This window comes from Catharus ustulatus, chromosome 9, assembly GCF_009819885.2.
Source record: "Catharus ustulatus isolate bCatUst1 chromosome 9, bCatUst1.pri.v2, whole genome shotgun sequence".
Taxonomy (NCBI): Eukaryota; Metazoa; Chordata; class Aves; order Passeriformes; family Turdidae; genus Catharus; species Catharus ustulatus.
The window spans coordinates 11,481,533-11,499,394 of NC_046229.1; the positions used below are offsets into that span (position 1 = coordinate 11,481,533).

Genomic DNA, 17,862 nt, shown 5'->3' on the forward strand with positions numbered 1-17,862 from the left:
AAACTTTGGAAAGGCTTTACCAGTCCCAGAGAGAAGTCACTATTCATTGTGGGTGTGAGTTTTGCTCCTTGCTAAGACTTTTGGCTACCACTGCCATGAGTGCAATCAAAATCCACATCTGAGTTGTACCCCACTTCTATACACCAGGATCATCTGGCCCAAATTATATTATCAAAGCAGAGGATGTTACTACATTCACCCTTTATTGAATCCTGGGAAAAACGCTTTGAGATCAGCCCCAAACTATTTTACTAGCTCTGCTCAACCTTGCTGAAAAAGCCCCCAAATTACAAAGTTAATTGGCAGCACATTGTTACCATATGTGGTGTGTAAGAGAAGCACTGAAGTTTATTTAGGCATCAGAACCAAAGGAGAGTAGAATATTACTGCTCTTTATGAGGATTTTGTGTTGGCCTTGATTACGAAGGCATCCCAAGCCTTGATCCTCCTGTGTGCAGCCTGCCCAGCACAGCACACTGCAGCACGGGGGCACCAGTCTGCCTCCAGCCCCATTTCCCAGGAGAAACTCCAGATACACTGCTTGCTGTGCTTTTGCTTACTAGTCCTCAGCATTTTCCTTTTCCATGTTCATATGTTTCTTTTTTGAGTAAAGTTTTCCAGGCTATCTCTCATCGCTAAAGCACAACCCCAAACCCGACCAGCCGTGCAGCTGCTGGGTCACACAGATTTGGAACAATCCTCCGTGCTGCCCCACTTGTCTGGCTGGATCTCTCACAAATCTTCAGTAAGAGATGGATTCTCGGTCTGCAGGCTCTGATTTCCACTCCTCCCATTTAAAATTTGAGAAAAAAAATGTAGCAAATTTGTGTCACCAGGGCCTTACTCAGACTCGTCCCTCTTCACCCTGACAGCAATAGCTCCTCTTGGAGCCTTTGCACTTACAAAGCTCTCAACTTTGCAGTGGTGCAGCAAAATTCACTAAAGTGTGAAGCCCCAGCAGCTCCATGACAGCAGCCCATAGGTGATGTTTGCAGTAAAATTGTAGCCACAGGCCAGGAACACTCTCTCTGTTTTTAAACTCTGACACAATCCCTGTCTTAGCGTCCTTGCACAGACCGCCCGGGCCATACTGACATCTCAGCCCCACACAGGCACCTGCAGAGCTCCTGCTGCCCCATCTGGAGGAATAAACTACAATTCACACAGTCTACTAAGGGTCATGGGCAAAGACTGCTTGCCTTAAAGAACCATAAACTATTTTTAAATGCTCAAGTGGACTTTCATGAAGTGAAACATCAGGTTTCAATTAAGATGCCTTCATTTCCCAATCTGATGTGTGTTAAACAACCTATCAAAACCTCATAAACTTCAGTTCACAGCATTTTCATTTCCGGATTCTCTCTCCTTCTTTCAGTTTAAGTAATAACTTCTGTATTAAAATAACGTGTTTAAAAATAAAAACAAATTGGAGAAAAATAAAGTATGATGATTTTTGTCCTTTATTGGGGCAGCACTCCTGATTTTCTGGAAGACACATCAAGACCACATTGTTCTAAGGGTAAGTTCTGGAGGATGCAGAGAGGTGAAGTTAATTACTAGCTGACTGGAATATTTGCCATAAGATACCTTCAGTGCACAGAACAAAAATCCAGAGTTCCCAGAATCCCATGACAGTTTCTGTACGCAGCAGTGCATTTTTCAAAAGGCCCGTTCCATGTGGCTGAATCCGTCTGCACATCTTGCACTTTGCATTTCAAGAAGGAAATGTCTTATCTCCAAGCACCCACCCATCTGACTTGCACAAAATAAAAGTCTCTAATATTCCAGAAGCCTTCATTTTATAACTAGAGCATGGAAAATGAGGCACTATTCTGTCTAGTCCAAATCCCTGCTGTGACATAGCAAATCTCCTGCCCTGATAGCAATGGAAGGACAATGCCAGGGGCTGACCAAGCAGACCTTGTCCAGCAAAAGTGCTTCTCTCTGGGTTTGTCAGCTATGCTAATGTGCCTGAAAATGTCACGTGTGGTCTCTATCAACAACTATATCACATGTGTACATGAGCAATTTACCCACCCAAGTAACACTCTAATGGTTGATATATTACGTAGAGCAAATATAAATAGGTTCTGAGGACAGTGTTGCAATGTGAGATAATCCAGAAAACCCAAGTCACCACCTACTCCAACAGTAACACTCCAAAAAGCTGCACTGGGGCTGAGAGATACGAGAATGACCATTAAGGAATTTTGTTAATAAATATGAGCTAAAACTGCGGCTTGCATTGTTTTCTTTTGTGAGATTTTATATATAACACTTGTTGGGATAAGACCAGAATTTCTTACCACAGGCCTCATAAAGCAAACCTTTACCCTCTTCTACTATAAGCCTGGGATGCGACTTCACAATGGCTTTCAAGGCACTGCTAAAGTGTCGATGATCCCCCCCAAAATCCATGGATCAGAAGGTTCTTGCCTGGGTCTGAAGCAGCCTGAGAGCTGTCACTGTAACAGAGCCAAAGTCCCTAAAACATTTTGAACATTTCAGTGGAGGCCCAAAGGAAAAATAAGAACAGTGTAAGCCTCGTCTGCTGCTTGGTCTCAGATCCTTCTCTGAGGTTTTGCTTCCTTTGCTTTATACCTACCCCTCTGCCCATCAGGCCGTTGTTGAAAGGCAGTCCGATGAAGCTGAAAGCTGCCTCCTGGATGAAGTAGGGATTCAGGATACGTATCTCATGAGGTTCCCTTGGGACACGGGTTGCCACTGACTTCCAAAAGCCATCAGAGGCACTCTGGTAACAAAAACAAAAATGGAAACAAAAAGAAAAAAAAAGATAAGACAACAAACACAATTATACACAATATTGAACTACACACAAAATATAGCAGATTTATATTATTTTATTTAAAAAAATATTAAAATGCACTACTGCAGCAGTTCCCATTGTCTCTGCTTGCTGCCACAGGGCAGTAGTATAACATTGTAGGGGACCTGTGTCTCTTGAGAGGTGGCAGCAGCATGGACTGATGCCGTTGAGCCAGTCTGGATTAGTAACTGTGAGGAAGACAGAAAGGCCAGGGCTTTAGCACAAATTATCCCTCCCTGGTTCCATCTTTTCACTCTTATTGGCACTTTAGCTGTATTGATCCATGGATTAAGCATTCCAGCACATCCTGTGATCACTCCCACCTGCCTCCAAGGACATACACCATTGGATAGAAAATGCTTTTAAGACCACTCAAAGAGATAAAAATTACTGCACAGCCCTACTTGCAGTGTGAGTTACCAGCTTCCCACTTTATCCTAGATTTGTCCTCCCTTGTTAGGTTTTATGTGAATTAAGCTGTAAGATCATAGAGGTATTGTCTTGTGAGCAGTTATGAATGCTCATGGTACAAGGGAAGTAACAACTAAATATGTCTATTATTTTTACCCAATTCAAGTTTTCACTCTGCAAACATGGAAGAACAGTGGCTTTGATGCACTCCTAGACAGCCTTTCCTGGGGAGGGGCTTGTGCCACTCTGCCACACGCCTTCCCATCCTTGCTCACTGATGGCTTTGCATTATTGCTTCCCATCACTGACACCTTTCCAGGTGTCAGTAAGTACAGAACAGAGTGCCCCCAAAATAACCAGAGGCTCTTGTTCACAGGACTTAGGGAGCAATTGCATTCCAAAGTTTCACCTTTGTTTGGGTTAATTCAGAGCAAGGCACAGGGAGGATAGCAGGAATTTTAATCTGCTGACCAGCATCTTGGGCAGTATAATCTGATTGAACACCTCCTTCTTGAAGCATAGAGCCATCTTCCCTGAGACTTCCATGATAAGAAACAAATATTACACTGTATAAAAAGGACATATTCTGGAATTCATTATATGCACCACTTTTGGGTTGCTTGCAGCTTAGCAGTGACTTTACAGCTGCTCTCAAGGCACTGACGAAAACGTTGATTATCCACTGCAAAATCCTCAACAGCTTCCTCTGCCCAGTAATGATCATGCCTGTAATTAGGGACTGGAATTCTGCCTCAGCCAATGCCTGCTGCATTTCACACGCTCCTTGTACTGTGCTCAGCTCCTGTGAACGCTCACACCACATGCTAAACACCTTGCAGAGTGTTTTTTATGGAACAATCTCATGGATATCTTTAGCTGCTGAATTTCATATCCTGAAGTTGAAACTTTGGTAGATGGTTCATGCTACAAAAGGCATTAAGAGACCAAACCTGAGGGGGGTGCACACTGTCATCCAAGCCAACACTCTGGGAAAGCCAAATCCCATTGCTATCCCTGCTCCCACAAAACTGCCCAAACATAATACACTTCTAACAACCAGGGCAAGCATCCCATGGGTTTAAGTTCACATTTCAACAAGGGCCAAGTGGCCTTGGGACCCTAAATGGAAAAAATTCTTAATTATCACTCCTGTTCTTTCATCATAGTAGAATTGGAAAGAATGCCTTGTGTCAAAGTAGTCTAACACTTTCCCCTTTCCATTATAAGACATCTTCAGTCACTGAGTGATCCCAGCATTTAAAAAACCCTGAAAAAAACTTTACAAATATTAATAAAGTCCAACATCCATTTGACCAAGGGATTTGAGGGATTTGGTATGCCAGCTAGGTTTTGCCTCCTTGTGAAAATTCATTAAAAATTGGATAAATATTAAACCTTTGGAATTTCCTAAGGGCACATGTAAAGTAGAGGCCTTTCAGTTCCAGGAGAGGAAGTAAAAAAAAAAAAAAAAAAGGTCACAGCCTCCACTTGCATTAAGTATGCTCCAGGTCTCACAAAAATGAAGACGATAAAAAAAAATCTTAAACAGCTACTCATTCAGTGCAACCATCTTATCATGGACTTAAGCAGGCACACCCTAGAAAAATAGTGTGTGACCTTGAAACTACAATAAATTTATAAGTTTGATTATGATTTCACATACCACTGTAAATATGGCATTCACCAAATTCTGTGAACAATTCAAGCCAAAGGTTTGCAAGCTATTTAAAATGGACAGAAGATGCCTTTTGTTTGGACTTACACTTCATAGGAGATTCTACACAAGTTCTTGGATTTAAGTAGGTTTTACATGGTTTTTATATTATACACAAAACATTAAATAGAAAAAAAATTAAAAGAAAAAGAAGAAAGGCTACAAACATTTGAGAGTTTTATTCCTTGCTGCTGCTGGAGCTGTTCACAGAGAAATAATCACACATACCACCACTGTCCATTTTCCCAGTGCTGTGTGAATCACAAAGACCACACCTGGGCTCCTCTCAGCTAGTTCAATGCCAGTGCAAAATACATGTGGGTGCCTGTACGTAGCTGGAAATACAACCAGTCTGCTTTACTCCCTTCCATTCAGCTGTTTCTCCTGTTGTTCTTCATGGTAATTTCCCTAAGCATTTCCTTCAGCTATCACACTGCTCTGAAATTGCTCTCCCTTCTGTCTCACTCCTATTTGCTCTATGTTCTTCCTTGTAACTCTCCTGGGCAGTTCCCCTGAGATTCATTTTGAGGGACACCTGGGGTACTTTTCCATTTTGCTGCGTTTTCCCACTGTAGTTTTAAAAACAATTGTAGGGAGGAACACGGAGTCTCAGCACACAGCTCTCACTTACACCTCTACAGCAGGCAAAGCCCCGTGCAGTGCTGAAGAACCAAAAACTCTTTTCCTGGCTTATAATTAGCGAAATCCCAGCCTTGTGGTTTGGCTCTCCAAGCCCCATAGTGCTGAGCTCTCTTCTCAAGCTGTGGTTGCAGCTTGTCACTGGCACAGAGCTCAGCCCCAGCCCCGCAATTCCCGGGGGCTGTTCCCTGCCACAGCCCCGCAATTCCCGGGGGCTGTTCCCTGCCACAGCCCCGCAATTCCCGGGGGCTGTTCCCTGACACAGTCCCGCAATTCCCGGGGGCTGTTCCTGACACAGCCCCGCAATTCCCGGGGGCTGTTCCTGACACAGCCCCGCAATTCCCGGGGGCTGTTCCTGACACAGCCCCGGTCCCTGGCACGGCCCCGGACCCTCACACGGACCCTGAGGCACCGCTGGTGCTGCGCCTGGGCTGGATGTTCAGCCTGATTGGACCCAGATGTTCAGAGAGGTTTCCAAAGCAATTACTTCCCGTCGGGGAACGCTGTCCCTTTTTCGGCTGGGAGGAGACCCGAGGAGCAGCAGGCATTAGGAGGGAGGGAGGGCACGCTTTCCCTGCCACATTCGGGAGCTCAGATTCACAGCTGGAAGCTGGGGGCATCCTCTGCTGTCCGCTGCAGAGGCTAAACCTGCAGTGCTTAAGGGTGGGCTTGTCACCACGAAATAACTCCTGTCCTGAGCAGCACAGTGACAAACAGTCAGAAAACGAGGCTGAAAACTGCTCAGGCAATGCTCTCGCAGTGCCTCATCACCTCCTGGTACCGAGCTGGAAACCAGAGGGTCCAGGCTGGAAATTGTGTTTCTTCGTGTTAAGCTTCCATCGTTATTACTCGTTGGTATCACTGTGCACCTGGAGTCCCAGCCACAGATCAGTATTTGCAGTGCCAAAGGCTGCCAAAAGAAGCTTGTATGATGCAAGCATAAAGAAACAAGCATCACAGACAGCCAGGAGAACATGACTGAAATTAAGCATTTTTAAGCAAACTTTTAGTGTTTTCAAAATTGTATAATTGCAAAGGACATCACTAAAGGCTTTAGAGGAAGGTATTTTAAAAGTACAAAAGAATTTAGATAGGCTTTCAAGCCAGTCTCTTGTACAGTTCTTATCCAGCAAGAGAGGCAGAAAGAGACACCACCTCTATAGACACCACTCCAGGAATAAACTGGTACAGAATGATAGACCAAAGACAACAGATTAGGAGGAAGGGATAAAAAATGGCAGGGCTCACCAAACAGCTCGAGGGACAGGACAATCCAGCTGCAACCCCTCATTCTGTCCATTTGCAGAATACTAAAGGCTAATTGGCACAGTCAGTTGTAAACTATTTTTTGTCTCCATTCACCTTTCCATCTCCTGTTCTCAGATTTACCAAGGTAAATCACAATATTTTCTAAAATAAAATATGGAAACTCAGAGCCTTAGCCAAGAAGCACCTCAGTGGAAAATACAAACAATTAGAAGCAGGCTGAGTCTCCCACAATAATAACATTTCTAATATACTGAGTGAACTGGGAGGCAATGCCATTGCATCCTGATGACACAGATGTTGCCTCTTTTGTCCTCTGTGACACAACTGGATTTAGGAGTAAAAGCATCACTCATTGAGACTTCTAGCTCTGATGGGAAGGGGACAGGAAGACTGCAAAGGTCAGCTACATGCAACACCAAGTCTGGGTATGAAACACTTTGCTGCAGAGCAACCAGACAAAGATACTGGAGAGGGAGCCGGTGGTAAATGGAGATTACTGCTCTTTCAAACTCTGCTAACACCAGAAATGGAGAGGAAGAAGGACACGAGGCAAAAAAAAAAGTCAAGGGATGATGCACCAGTCACAAGACCTCACTGTGCCTGTGAGCACATTGCTAATTGGAATCTCTGCCCCCACCAAGGCTGGAATGTGGTTTATTCTCTACCCGTCATCCAAAAGCTCTCACTGTCACACAAATAAGGTACAACAAAACCACTGCAATCCATCTGCACAGGCTTTTGAAAGGTTTCTGCTCAGGCATGACTGGATTAGATGTGGAAGGTGTGTTTCCACTAGAAAATAACCATCTTATCAGCCAATGTTGCATTTCTCAGCGGTCAAGTAGACACAGAGGCCTAGAATATGTTCTTCTACAAGTGGTAATATAAATAAAGTTGCATCATTTGCACTGATTATCAAAGTAATAAGGAATTTTTAGCAACAAGAACAGAGGTGCTGAGAGCCTGCAGTCTGGGTTAATGGTCAATTGCCAGACCCACTAGCCCACACTTCAAGCATATTTACCCAACTTTCTCAAAGCTATGGAGAACCCCTCACCATCCTCTGCACATGGCTCTGACGGCCAGCATTCGTTCTGAATGAACCTATCTTCAGTTTCTAGAGCCTAGAAATGCTCTACAGACTAGTTCTACTCCTATCTGTCCCACTGAAAAGCTCTTATTCTGCCTGAAGTAGGAGCATTGCTCAAGCCTTTCCCTCATCTTCTCTTTGTTTTGCTATCAAAAGAGATGCAGCTCTTGGACTACCCAACAACACAACACTTACAATTTTTTAAGTTTTGTTTCTTCTCCCTAGGCACTCTCTCCCTAACCAAGTCTAAAATTACCTGGCTGTAATTTCCCAGACCATTCCCCTGTCAGTGTGCCCCACCTGCCAACTGCCTCACAGCACCTAAAAGAACTCCTGACATGTTACAAAGCCCACAAACTTAGTTTTCACTAATGTTTCTCAGTGTGAATATATTTTATACTTAGCAAACAAAGGGCAGCAAAGCATGATGGAGACAAAAGCACCTCAAAACACTGCACTACTAGAGCTTTTTTCTTTTTAAAGCAACAATATTTTCTTTGTTGATAGAGCTGAGCTGATAGTTCAGGACATTGGCTAGAGATAAGTTTCTTTAGGCTCGAAAACCACAAGAGAAAGGAAACTTATTCCAAGTAGCAGTTGCAAACTCTAAACATTGTGCCAGACATGTAACTTCCACAGCAGCCTGGCTACACAAGAAACTGGAAGCTGTCCCAGGCTCAGAAAGCAGCAAATTCAGTGGTGACAAAATCCACCTGGGACATGAGGGTGGCACTGGAGTGTCACACACCAGCTTGCTGTAACTCAGCAATGTGCTCATTCCCATGGATGTCAGGAAGTTTCTGCCCTGTTTACCTGCAAACATATATTGTAGATAAGCAGATAAACATATTCAAATAGGCCTGCTGAATTTCCAGCTTTATTTGACCTACATAACTGAGTTCTACAGCTAACACAAATACAGACACATGGGCCTCCTGTGTGGCTGGTCTAATACCAGCTGCTGTCTTCTGATTCACAGGATTAAGCAGCACAAGGGCAGGACCAGCTCTAAGGAGTCAGGAGAGCAAAGCTATTTTTATGACATGTTGTAAATGAAAAGGAATTCCTCTTAAAAAAAAAAGTATTCTCATGGTTTTATCCATGTTATCCATGTAACCGAGAGCAAAATGTGGTTAACAGTTGTTAAGATAACAAAAAAATGCTGTCAAAAAAGAGATTGTCCTGTGAAGAAAACGGAACTTGGAACATGTCAGAGGAGCTGCAGAAAAACTGAAGATTTTTCTGATGAATGCTGTTTCACAAGTTGAAGCATAAATGATGGCTCACATACGGTGCGTCAGTAGACATGTCTTCTATGTGCAAACAGGGTGATGGATAGACTGTCCTACCAACTCTTTTGTTCAAAATGTAAGCTGGATTTTGAGCCAAAATTTGAAGAAATATTCCTGTTCTGAAATGTCTTAGGAAAGATGGAAGATTTTAGTGAAAGGAATGGATTTAGATAACTTATGTTTGCTTTGTGGTTTTTTTTGTCTGTGAATAATTATCCTCAAGGAAAAAACATCTAAAGTAGTAGAGTTCCAGAAAAATCCTAAAGAAGAATAGGTCCTATATCATCATTACATACAGGGTGTTTTATTCCATAAGGAACCAGCTCCTTTACTTCATTATTATTTTTATGACAAAGTTTATGAAATGTCATACTCATGGAGCATCTATTAAAAGGATACCAGGGCTGAAAGGGTCAGATCCAGGTGTTAGTAACTGCTGAAGTAGGACTGTCTTACAATTTCAGCTCAGGACTGCTGTTGAGAACACTGACTTTCCAATCTTTCCACAAGATTTTTCTTTTATCGCCACATCTCTAAGTGTTCTACAAACCACACTTTCACATTTAGAGCATCTCTGCAATACTTTGTGTGTATAACATCTCCTCAAGAGCAACCCTCATGTCTGTAACCAGGAGACTGTTCTTCCTCCTCACATTTCCTCTCTGCTATCCACATGTTCTACAGCTCCTGCAACTCCTCACACAAGGCTGAATGTCTTACATTATAGAAATTAGTCCAAATCACAGCCTTCCCTCTCCACTAGATAGACAGCTGTGTTCTAAGCAAGCCAGGATATAATTATGCAATTAAGGATAACATCTGCACAGGAGAACTGAATTAACATTGAAAATGCAAGGTTATTTTTTTGCCTTTTTTAAACTTTTGGCAGCTTGAGTTCTATAATCATACAGCACTTTAAAGAGTCTTAAAGTGACAGTGTTTTAGGAATTTCCTGCCAGTTATAAAGCTTACTTTCTCTGCTGTCCCCATCACTCCTGTTCTTGTCATGTTCCAGATCAGATCCTTCACCTTGCCTAGATAGCTGGGAGGAGGAAAAGGGGTTCCTGAGAGTCCAGGAGATATTCCCAGCCCCCTGGTCTGCTGCTCTTGCCCCAAACTGTGGAGAAGTAACTGATGAAAAAATCCTACTTGATCCTTACATCCCTGGAGATATTGCACCCCAACTAACTGCGTGGGAGGACACAGGCAGGACAGGGGAGCCACAGCAGGACTGACTGTGCCCAGCACTGACAGTGTCCAACAGCCCCCATGGAACATCAGACCAAGCCCTGGGATTTCAGAGAACAGCAGGAGCCACACCAGGCTGAAGAACTGGACAACCTCAGCAAAATAGGGTGGGAGAATTTTTTTTTTAAATTTTTTTTTTAAACAGGGATATAACTATGCATTTTCAGTAGCCTCATTTTGAGACAGCTGAGTTATTTCAGCTGAACTTTCCAGCTGTGTCAAACATGTGGCATGGAAAACATCAGCTCAAAGATGCCAGTGTAATAAAATGCTAAAGCATTTTCCCCATTGCTTATAACAGAAAACATGTGAGGTGATCCCACCTACGAGTCCAACTACAAGCTCAGCTACCTGCTCCACTTACAACCATATGCCAGCTCAGAAGCAGAAAAAAAATTGAAAAAAAATTTAAAAAGCTGTCTTTGCAGGCTTGGGTGACAAAGCATAAGGGGATCCCAGGGCATCTGAGGACATTCATCAGCAAAGTCTTTTTTGGGGAGCTGAACTGGTTCATGAGTTTGAATACAAACAGCAACTCATTAAACAACACATATTTAGACTAAGTTCTTGGCATATTAAAACAAAAAAAGCTAAAGGATTACCATAGGAAGAATTATGGCCTAAAAACCCTCATTGCTTTCTGAAGATATTTCAAAGTGAGACTCCAGGGAAATTCTCACATTGTTTGTACAGCAAGAATACACAGAAAATCTATCTTCTCCTATTTTGGCATCTTTGCTGAAATGAGAAGCCAAATCATTTGTATATTCACTGAGTGTTCATATAGAACGTATACAAATTATTCAGCGCTCATTCTAAGAGGAGAAAGCAGAAAGGTCAAAATAACAAGAAACTGGGAAGATGCCAGGAAGCTCCTGCCCTGCTTTGTTTTTCGGACTTGTATTAATAATTGGTGTTTTACAGAAGAAGAGTTTTTAAGTAAGATTATTTAATATTCTTAAAAGATTAGAATTTAAATAAACCATAATCCAAACAGAACATTTAAATTTAAGGAGGTTTTTTTTTTTTTCCAAATAGCAGAAGTGATGATTGCTTGGGCCAGACTCTGTATTTTTTGTCCTTGTCAGTTGTGGGCAAAATTCATTTAATCAAAAATGGCCAGAATACAAGCGATGGTCAAGATGAGAAAAACTTCCAAGTAGACCTACCAAGCTTTTCTGCACCCAACAATTTGGCCATTTTCTTTCAATTCTATGCCTCTGACTAAATAAATAAATAAATACAAATTAAGACACCAACAGTTTTACAAATCTGTCTTAATTAAGAAGAGAAGAAACACTCTCAGACACATGGCGTAAAATCACAACTGCAAGAATAGAAATACTACCAAAAAAAGTCAGGTCTTCCCTGAATCCCTCTTGCTTACTGCCTTCATACAGCTTGGTCTATTTTCACTTCTGTTGTCAGGACAAGTGTTTGCATTAAATAGCTGTGAGTGTTGAGGTAGAGGTGCTGCTCAGTCAGGAGAGGAAGGAGGTCAGGGATTCGCACCTTTCCTGCAGAAAGAAGCTGCCGTTCCCCTTGGGCAGAACCAGAAGCACCACACACAGCTGGAGAAGAGGGGGAGAGAGAAATTTAGGAAGATAAAAGCACATGGGGAGTTTAGTTACCTCAGTGTTTATTATAGCAGACTGAAGATATAGGTCAACCCCCTGTCCTGGAGCCCTCGGTGCTTCGAGGCAGAGAAAATGTTACAAATTGCTCAGACAGCTCTAACTATGCAAGCAATCCATGGAGCCTGCCAAGGAACACATGTGTTTCAGGCATAAATCGTCCAATCTATTCCTTTCTGAATTAACATCTGTCATCATGACACCATTCAAAATGACTGAAGACTGGATCATATTAACAACTACACATCTTGGATAAATATTTACTGTTCAGACTTTTAACCCCCCCTCACTTTAAATTAAAAATGCAGATAGCAAAATTCCTGGAGCTGTGAAAGGGGAGTCTCTTTTCTGCCACTGACAGAAAGCATGTGATTTTATTTACAAAATCAAATCATTGTTTTTCCCCTCCTGTGTGAGTCTTCATACCCCACACCGGTGAACTTAGAGCATCCTGTGGTGTTGCAATGCTTTCCAAAGAGCTGTTCCGGGGAATTTTGTTATGCTGGAAGTTGTTCACCTCAGAGACTCCACAAAACCTTTTCCCTCTAGATGCAGAAACAGATCTGGCTAATTGTGCCCCAAGAAGAGAAAAATTCGCTGTGACCTTTGCGGACAACTGGATAAAGCAAATAACTCACTTCCATGACAAGCTGTCAGGTATATTACTGGCTTGCTATCCTGCTCTCCATAGTCAACAAACGGGTCATAGAGAGTGAGGACAGGGGGTCCCAGAGTCACAGAACAGGAGGGTGGGAAGGCAACACAAGAGTGCAGCCCTGTCCTTAACACTTCCAGGACACAGAATTTTCCCAGATACTGGATTAAGTCTGCATTACAGAAAAAAAGATACCAGCAGTCAGTATTCCCCCTCTGTGAGTATGTCATCTGACAATTGCAAGGACAGATTTCTAGGAAATTATGTGTGTTCAGACTGACTTTATCTAATTGAGCTTCTAGCCACCACATTCTGCTATTTCTTCTCAGCACAGCTTGAAAGGCTGAGAGAACTCCTGCTGACATCTTTCTGGATATCCTGCATAGCAGGGAGCAGCGCTCCTCCATCAGCAACTTCTCCTTCCGGACCTTTACTCTCACACTGTTTGAGTGGAACTTGACTAAGACATCCAGTCTTGATTTCAAGACATCAAGAGCAAATTCATCAAGCCTGTAGGGCAGATGTAGCAAAAATACTTATACTGATATAAATGTGCTGCCTTTTTTGGTTGCTTGCCTAGCTTCAGATATACTTCTTCCTACAAAATTAAAAAGTCTTGTGAGAAAAAATGTTCCCTCTAGGTAGAGAGAGAGTCTATAAGTAAATCCCCCCAAAATCTCATGCATAAGCTAAATAAATTGAACTCCGTAACTAAATAAATGGAACTCAGATCTCTCAGACTAAGGGAGGCTTTGCAGACTTCAAATGATTCCCGTAGTTCTTTACTGAAGTGTTAACACAGAACATCTTTATTCTACTAACAGTTGCACCAATAGCTGACACCCTCTGGGTGACGTCTCAGTTTCACTCATGGAAATGTCCTGGCACTTTTTCCATGTGCTGGATTCACCCTATGGAGGGAAGGAACATCTGCTGCACATGTGGGCTGTGCAATACCCTCAGCAGGCATGGGCTGCACTGGTGGCAGAACTATGTATGGCTGGCAGGAGAGACACACACCTTGCTGCTGGAGAGGCCAGGTGGAGGTGAGGCCATGCAAGCAGTGGGAAAGCTAGGGGAAATCCGAGCCCATTGTGGTACAAAACCAATCAGGAAACAAATCCACAGGCAATCAGGAAATTTTGTTAGCTCTGTTGTTTATGGAATTGTGTGTGTTTCATTAAGATCAGCATCAGATTTGGAATTACTTTCTTTACATTGGCTCAGCTATTCCAATGAAGGCAGGCAACCTGAGTTCACTATGACCTTGAAATGCACCTACTGGGATTTGCATAACGTTGGTGTCTGCATATTGCCAGAGCCTGCCAAACAGTGAGTGCAACATGAGCACCTTCCTGGTGCTTTTTCAAGACATCTGCACTAGCTCTTCAGCTGGCCCACACATTGACTTTTCGAGATGTGGAAAAACTGCTACTCTAAATTGCCCATCTTTTTTGACTTTGCTTGAGAAGGAAGGAGTGATCAAATATCTAGGTGAGAGCAGCAAGTGTCAGCTGGATGGCAACAGACATCAGAAGAGATTAGATGGTGACAATATTAGGAAGAAATTGTCTCAGGATAAAGCAGGATGGGGAGGCAAACCCAGAAAGGATGTCCTGCTAGGACAATGATACAGCTTTTTCAAGGGTAAATCCTGTTTGGGTCTCTTCATCTAAGAATGATGTACAGGAATAGAAACTAAAGAAATAAAAATCTGACTGGAGCTCTCTGGTTTTCACGTTACAGCTGGGATTACTGAGCCAGAAATGAAGATGATGCTGTCTTGGCAGATGTGGGATAAAGGTTCTTTAAGGACTGCTGATGCCCAGCATGGCTAAATGCTTCTCCTCTATTAATAAAAGTATAGGGCAAGGATGACTGGTGTTAGGTAACAGCAAGCAAAGCAGGGGACAAAGAAAAAAAAAAGGATAACACCCATACATGGTGTGGGAAAGACTAGAAGGGCAAACAGAGCAACAATTTTTATTTTAATTTTAAAGAGAAGCTGTCTAAAAATGGAGTAATCAATTATGTCACTACTACAAGTGTAGATACTTCGCAAATTTTTGATACCTAGATTTTTTTCATCCAGGAAATAGCGTGGTCATGGCTATATTTTATTTCCTGCATCTGCCCCATGAGATTAGGTGAATGGTTATAGACTTGTAGATAGTAATGGTTACCCAATCCAGGTAGACAAGTTTTATTGTCCAGGACACATCCACCTGGCAATACTAAATGCTATGAAGGCACATTGCAAAGGCATCAGAGCAGCCACCTGCTGATGCTTGACAGTGCACTTCCAGACACACTGTGCAGGCCTGGGTGGGAGCAGCTCTCAGCTATGTAGTGACCTGCCTAATCTCATTATGCTGTTGCATGCAGGTATGTACGAAGGGCAAGCTCCAGCCTGCACTCTCCATATCAACAATCTTCCTTTGGGAATCTGGCCAGGGAGTCTCCTCCAAGGCCCATGTTGCAAACTGGGTCATTTGCCTACTGAGGTTGCTATACGGTCCTCACCACAGTGCTACCTGAAAGCTTGTTAAACTTCACAAAATACACAAATAAACTTTTCTTCCTCTCTTGGTTAACAGAAACAACATTTTATATAGCATATCTACATATTTTTCAGCCTGTCTTCTAACCATGACTGGAAAAAACTGGCTTACCTTTTCTCATAGGGCAGCAGTTTTCATACTTCTCCTTAATTCTTCTGGAAATTGCTTTGATTTCCTAGGCCAGTCACAGAGAAGGATTTCTTTTTCATATGCAAGTCTTCCATGGTTCCTTTGGGCCATTCCCACCAATGCATTGCAATGGTGAAACAGCTCCTGATCATGGCAACACACCCCCCCCAGACTTCTACACAGCCAGAGATATCAAAACCTAAAAACCCCAAATAATGATGTCAAACCAACCATGCCAGAAAGACAAGCCAACTTCCAGCTACTCTCTGGCAAAGGAATATGGAATATTCTCCCCAGAATGCATCACAGAGACTCTCCCACCTCATCTTCTCAGTCAGAGATTTGGTAGGAGCCAGAAAAGTCAGCCTCATGTTTTCACTTTCTTACAAAGCATTTTCTGCACTTCAACATTTAGTCATGGTTCAGTTGCCTTGACTGAGGCATTGAACCATCCTGATAAGTGTGGTAAGGTATTCCCTGCTACAATTCCTCCTAGAATTCCCCCACACTCTGTGAGTGGAAATGGTTTTTAAACCATGTGCTAGGACCACAGGACAACCATCACTTAAAGGGCTTTCTTGCCTTTTCCTCACTGCAAGCCTCATCATGTCCCTTGAGCAGGCTGGCTGCCTTACTCACCTGCCATGCCTTCCTAAATTATATTTCTGAGGACATTACTTATAAATAGCTATTTAGGTGAAAACTCAAATTTGTGAAAAAAATTGAACAACCCTTAAGCTGACTTCTCAATTCAAAACCTTTTCTCGTTTATGATGGAGCAGTTTCTGCTCCCTTTCAGCTGAGTCCAAGGAGAGCAGGAGGACAACAGAGCAATGCCCACCCAGGCACATCTCTAAGCAGATGGGCTAAAGCTGTGTTTCAGCACAGGATGAGGAACCACAAATCTGTAACCAAGCTTTACATTCACAATGCATTAAGAAAACTGGTAGTGGATTTATAGCTCCACCAAACCACAATGCTGTCCCAAGAATCATCCCACGTGTCTTTCTCACAGTTCTTTAAAACCTGAAAAGACCACCGTACACAAGACATTTAAAGCAGCAAGCCCCTTGGAGGAGAAAAGGGAAAGAAAATATTTGCAATTCAAAAGCAAACTCTGGAGTAAATCTGCCAGTAGCAGTGGCTACTTCATTTGTCAGCAAAGGCAAGGGACAGCACTGGAAAAAGCAGATTCTCTCTTCCTAGTGCAGACCCCAAGAAATCACCTGCTCAAGTGCTGGTCTCAAGTTCCAAACAAGCTGGAAATACACACATGTGATTGAAGCTTTCCTTGGGATGGGACAGCAACAATTCACAGCCTCACTGTTTTCCTGAGTATGACCGGAGGAGCACAATGGTTCCTAAGGTTTGTTTTAGGATGCAAACCAACCCACAGGTAAGGCTATTTCTTAATCTGAGGAATCCACAGCGAACTACAGGGCTGTGACATTCACAGGCTGCCCTAGCAAACATGCAGCATGACAAGGCCATTAACTAATGGAAGAAGAGGAGCTCTAAACAAAAGCTCAGCAGACAGCACAAGTGCTGGCAGCAGTCCCCCTTGGCTCCAGCACAGCAGCACTCACTGATTGCGCCAGGAAGGTATCATAACACACATATTACCACAACTAGGCGTGTGCTGTTGGGTTAATAATGTAGTTCCCCAATAAAAAGTTAAATAAAACCTTCCCCCCTGCCACCTTTACAAGGTCTCTGCAAGCAGCAGCCACATGCAGCGACACAGGAGCAGGGGTTATGTCATGCCCACAGCTGCAGGACGACAGCTGCTGGGCACCACTGCTGTGTGCCAGTTGTCAGACATGTCCCTGCAAGGGACAGACAACCCAGCCTGGCCTCACTCACAGGCAGGTGCTCACTTGCTCCTGTGACTTTCACTATCAAAGAGAACTTCCAGGCACTGCAGACACTTTCTGCACAAGTGACTCCTCCTGGCAAAGGCTGCAGAGATTCCCACTGGAATCATCCACAGGCTCATTACCACATGAGCAGGAAGCTTGTGAGCTGCCAATTTCTAGTGGCACCTTTGCCCTCACTTGGCTGCTTTATTGCCATGTGCCAGATGTTCAGGGATGTGAGCCCTAGCAAGAGAGCTCCCTCTAATTCACTAATGACAGCCAAGAAACCACCCTGGAACTGGCCTCAGTGCCAGGCTGAGATTGCTGCTTTGCATATCTGGAGCTTGTAAATTCCAGTTTGTTTCAGGAAACACCTACTCTCCATGCAATAGAGAAATTTCCAGCTTTTGATCATGATTTTAAGAAGAGTAATATATGACCAAGCCTCTATCCCTCTGCAATTCCTCTGGGTCTGTTCAGAAAGTGTTTCTGCCACAGAGAGACCCAGGCAGATGCAGGAGGGTACAAGCAGTGGGA

At 43.2% G+C, this 17,862-nt stretch overlaps 1 protein-coding gene across 11 annotated transcripts in view; it reads right to left on the minus strand.

The window, feature by feature from the left end:
- The window catches only part of ST3GAL3 (ST3 beta-galactoside alpha-2,3-sialyltransferase 3), a 178,144-nt gene that overhangs the window by 23,522 nt on the left and 136,760 nt on the right, over nucleotides 1-17,862 (minus strand). For all 11 annotated transcript variants that reach the window (XM_042779551.1, XM_042779549.1, XM_033066987.2 and 8 more), the window contains one exon: nucleotides 2,606-2,752. In XM_042779551.1, the coding sequence (XP_042635485.1) occupies nucleotides 2,606-2,752 (147 nt within the window). The remainder of the gene's footprint in view (nucleotides 1-2,605; nucleotides 2,753-17,862) is intronic.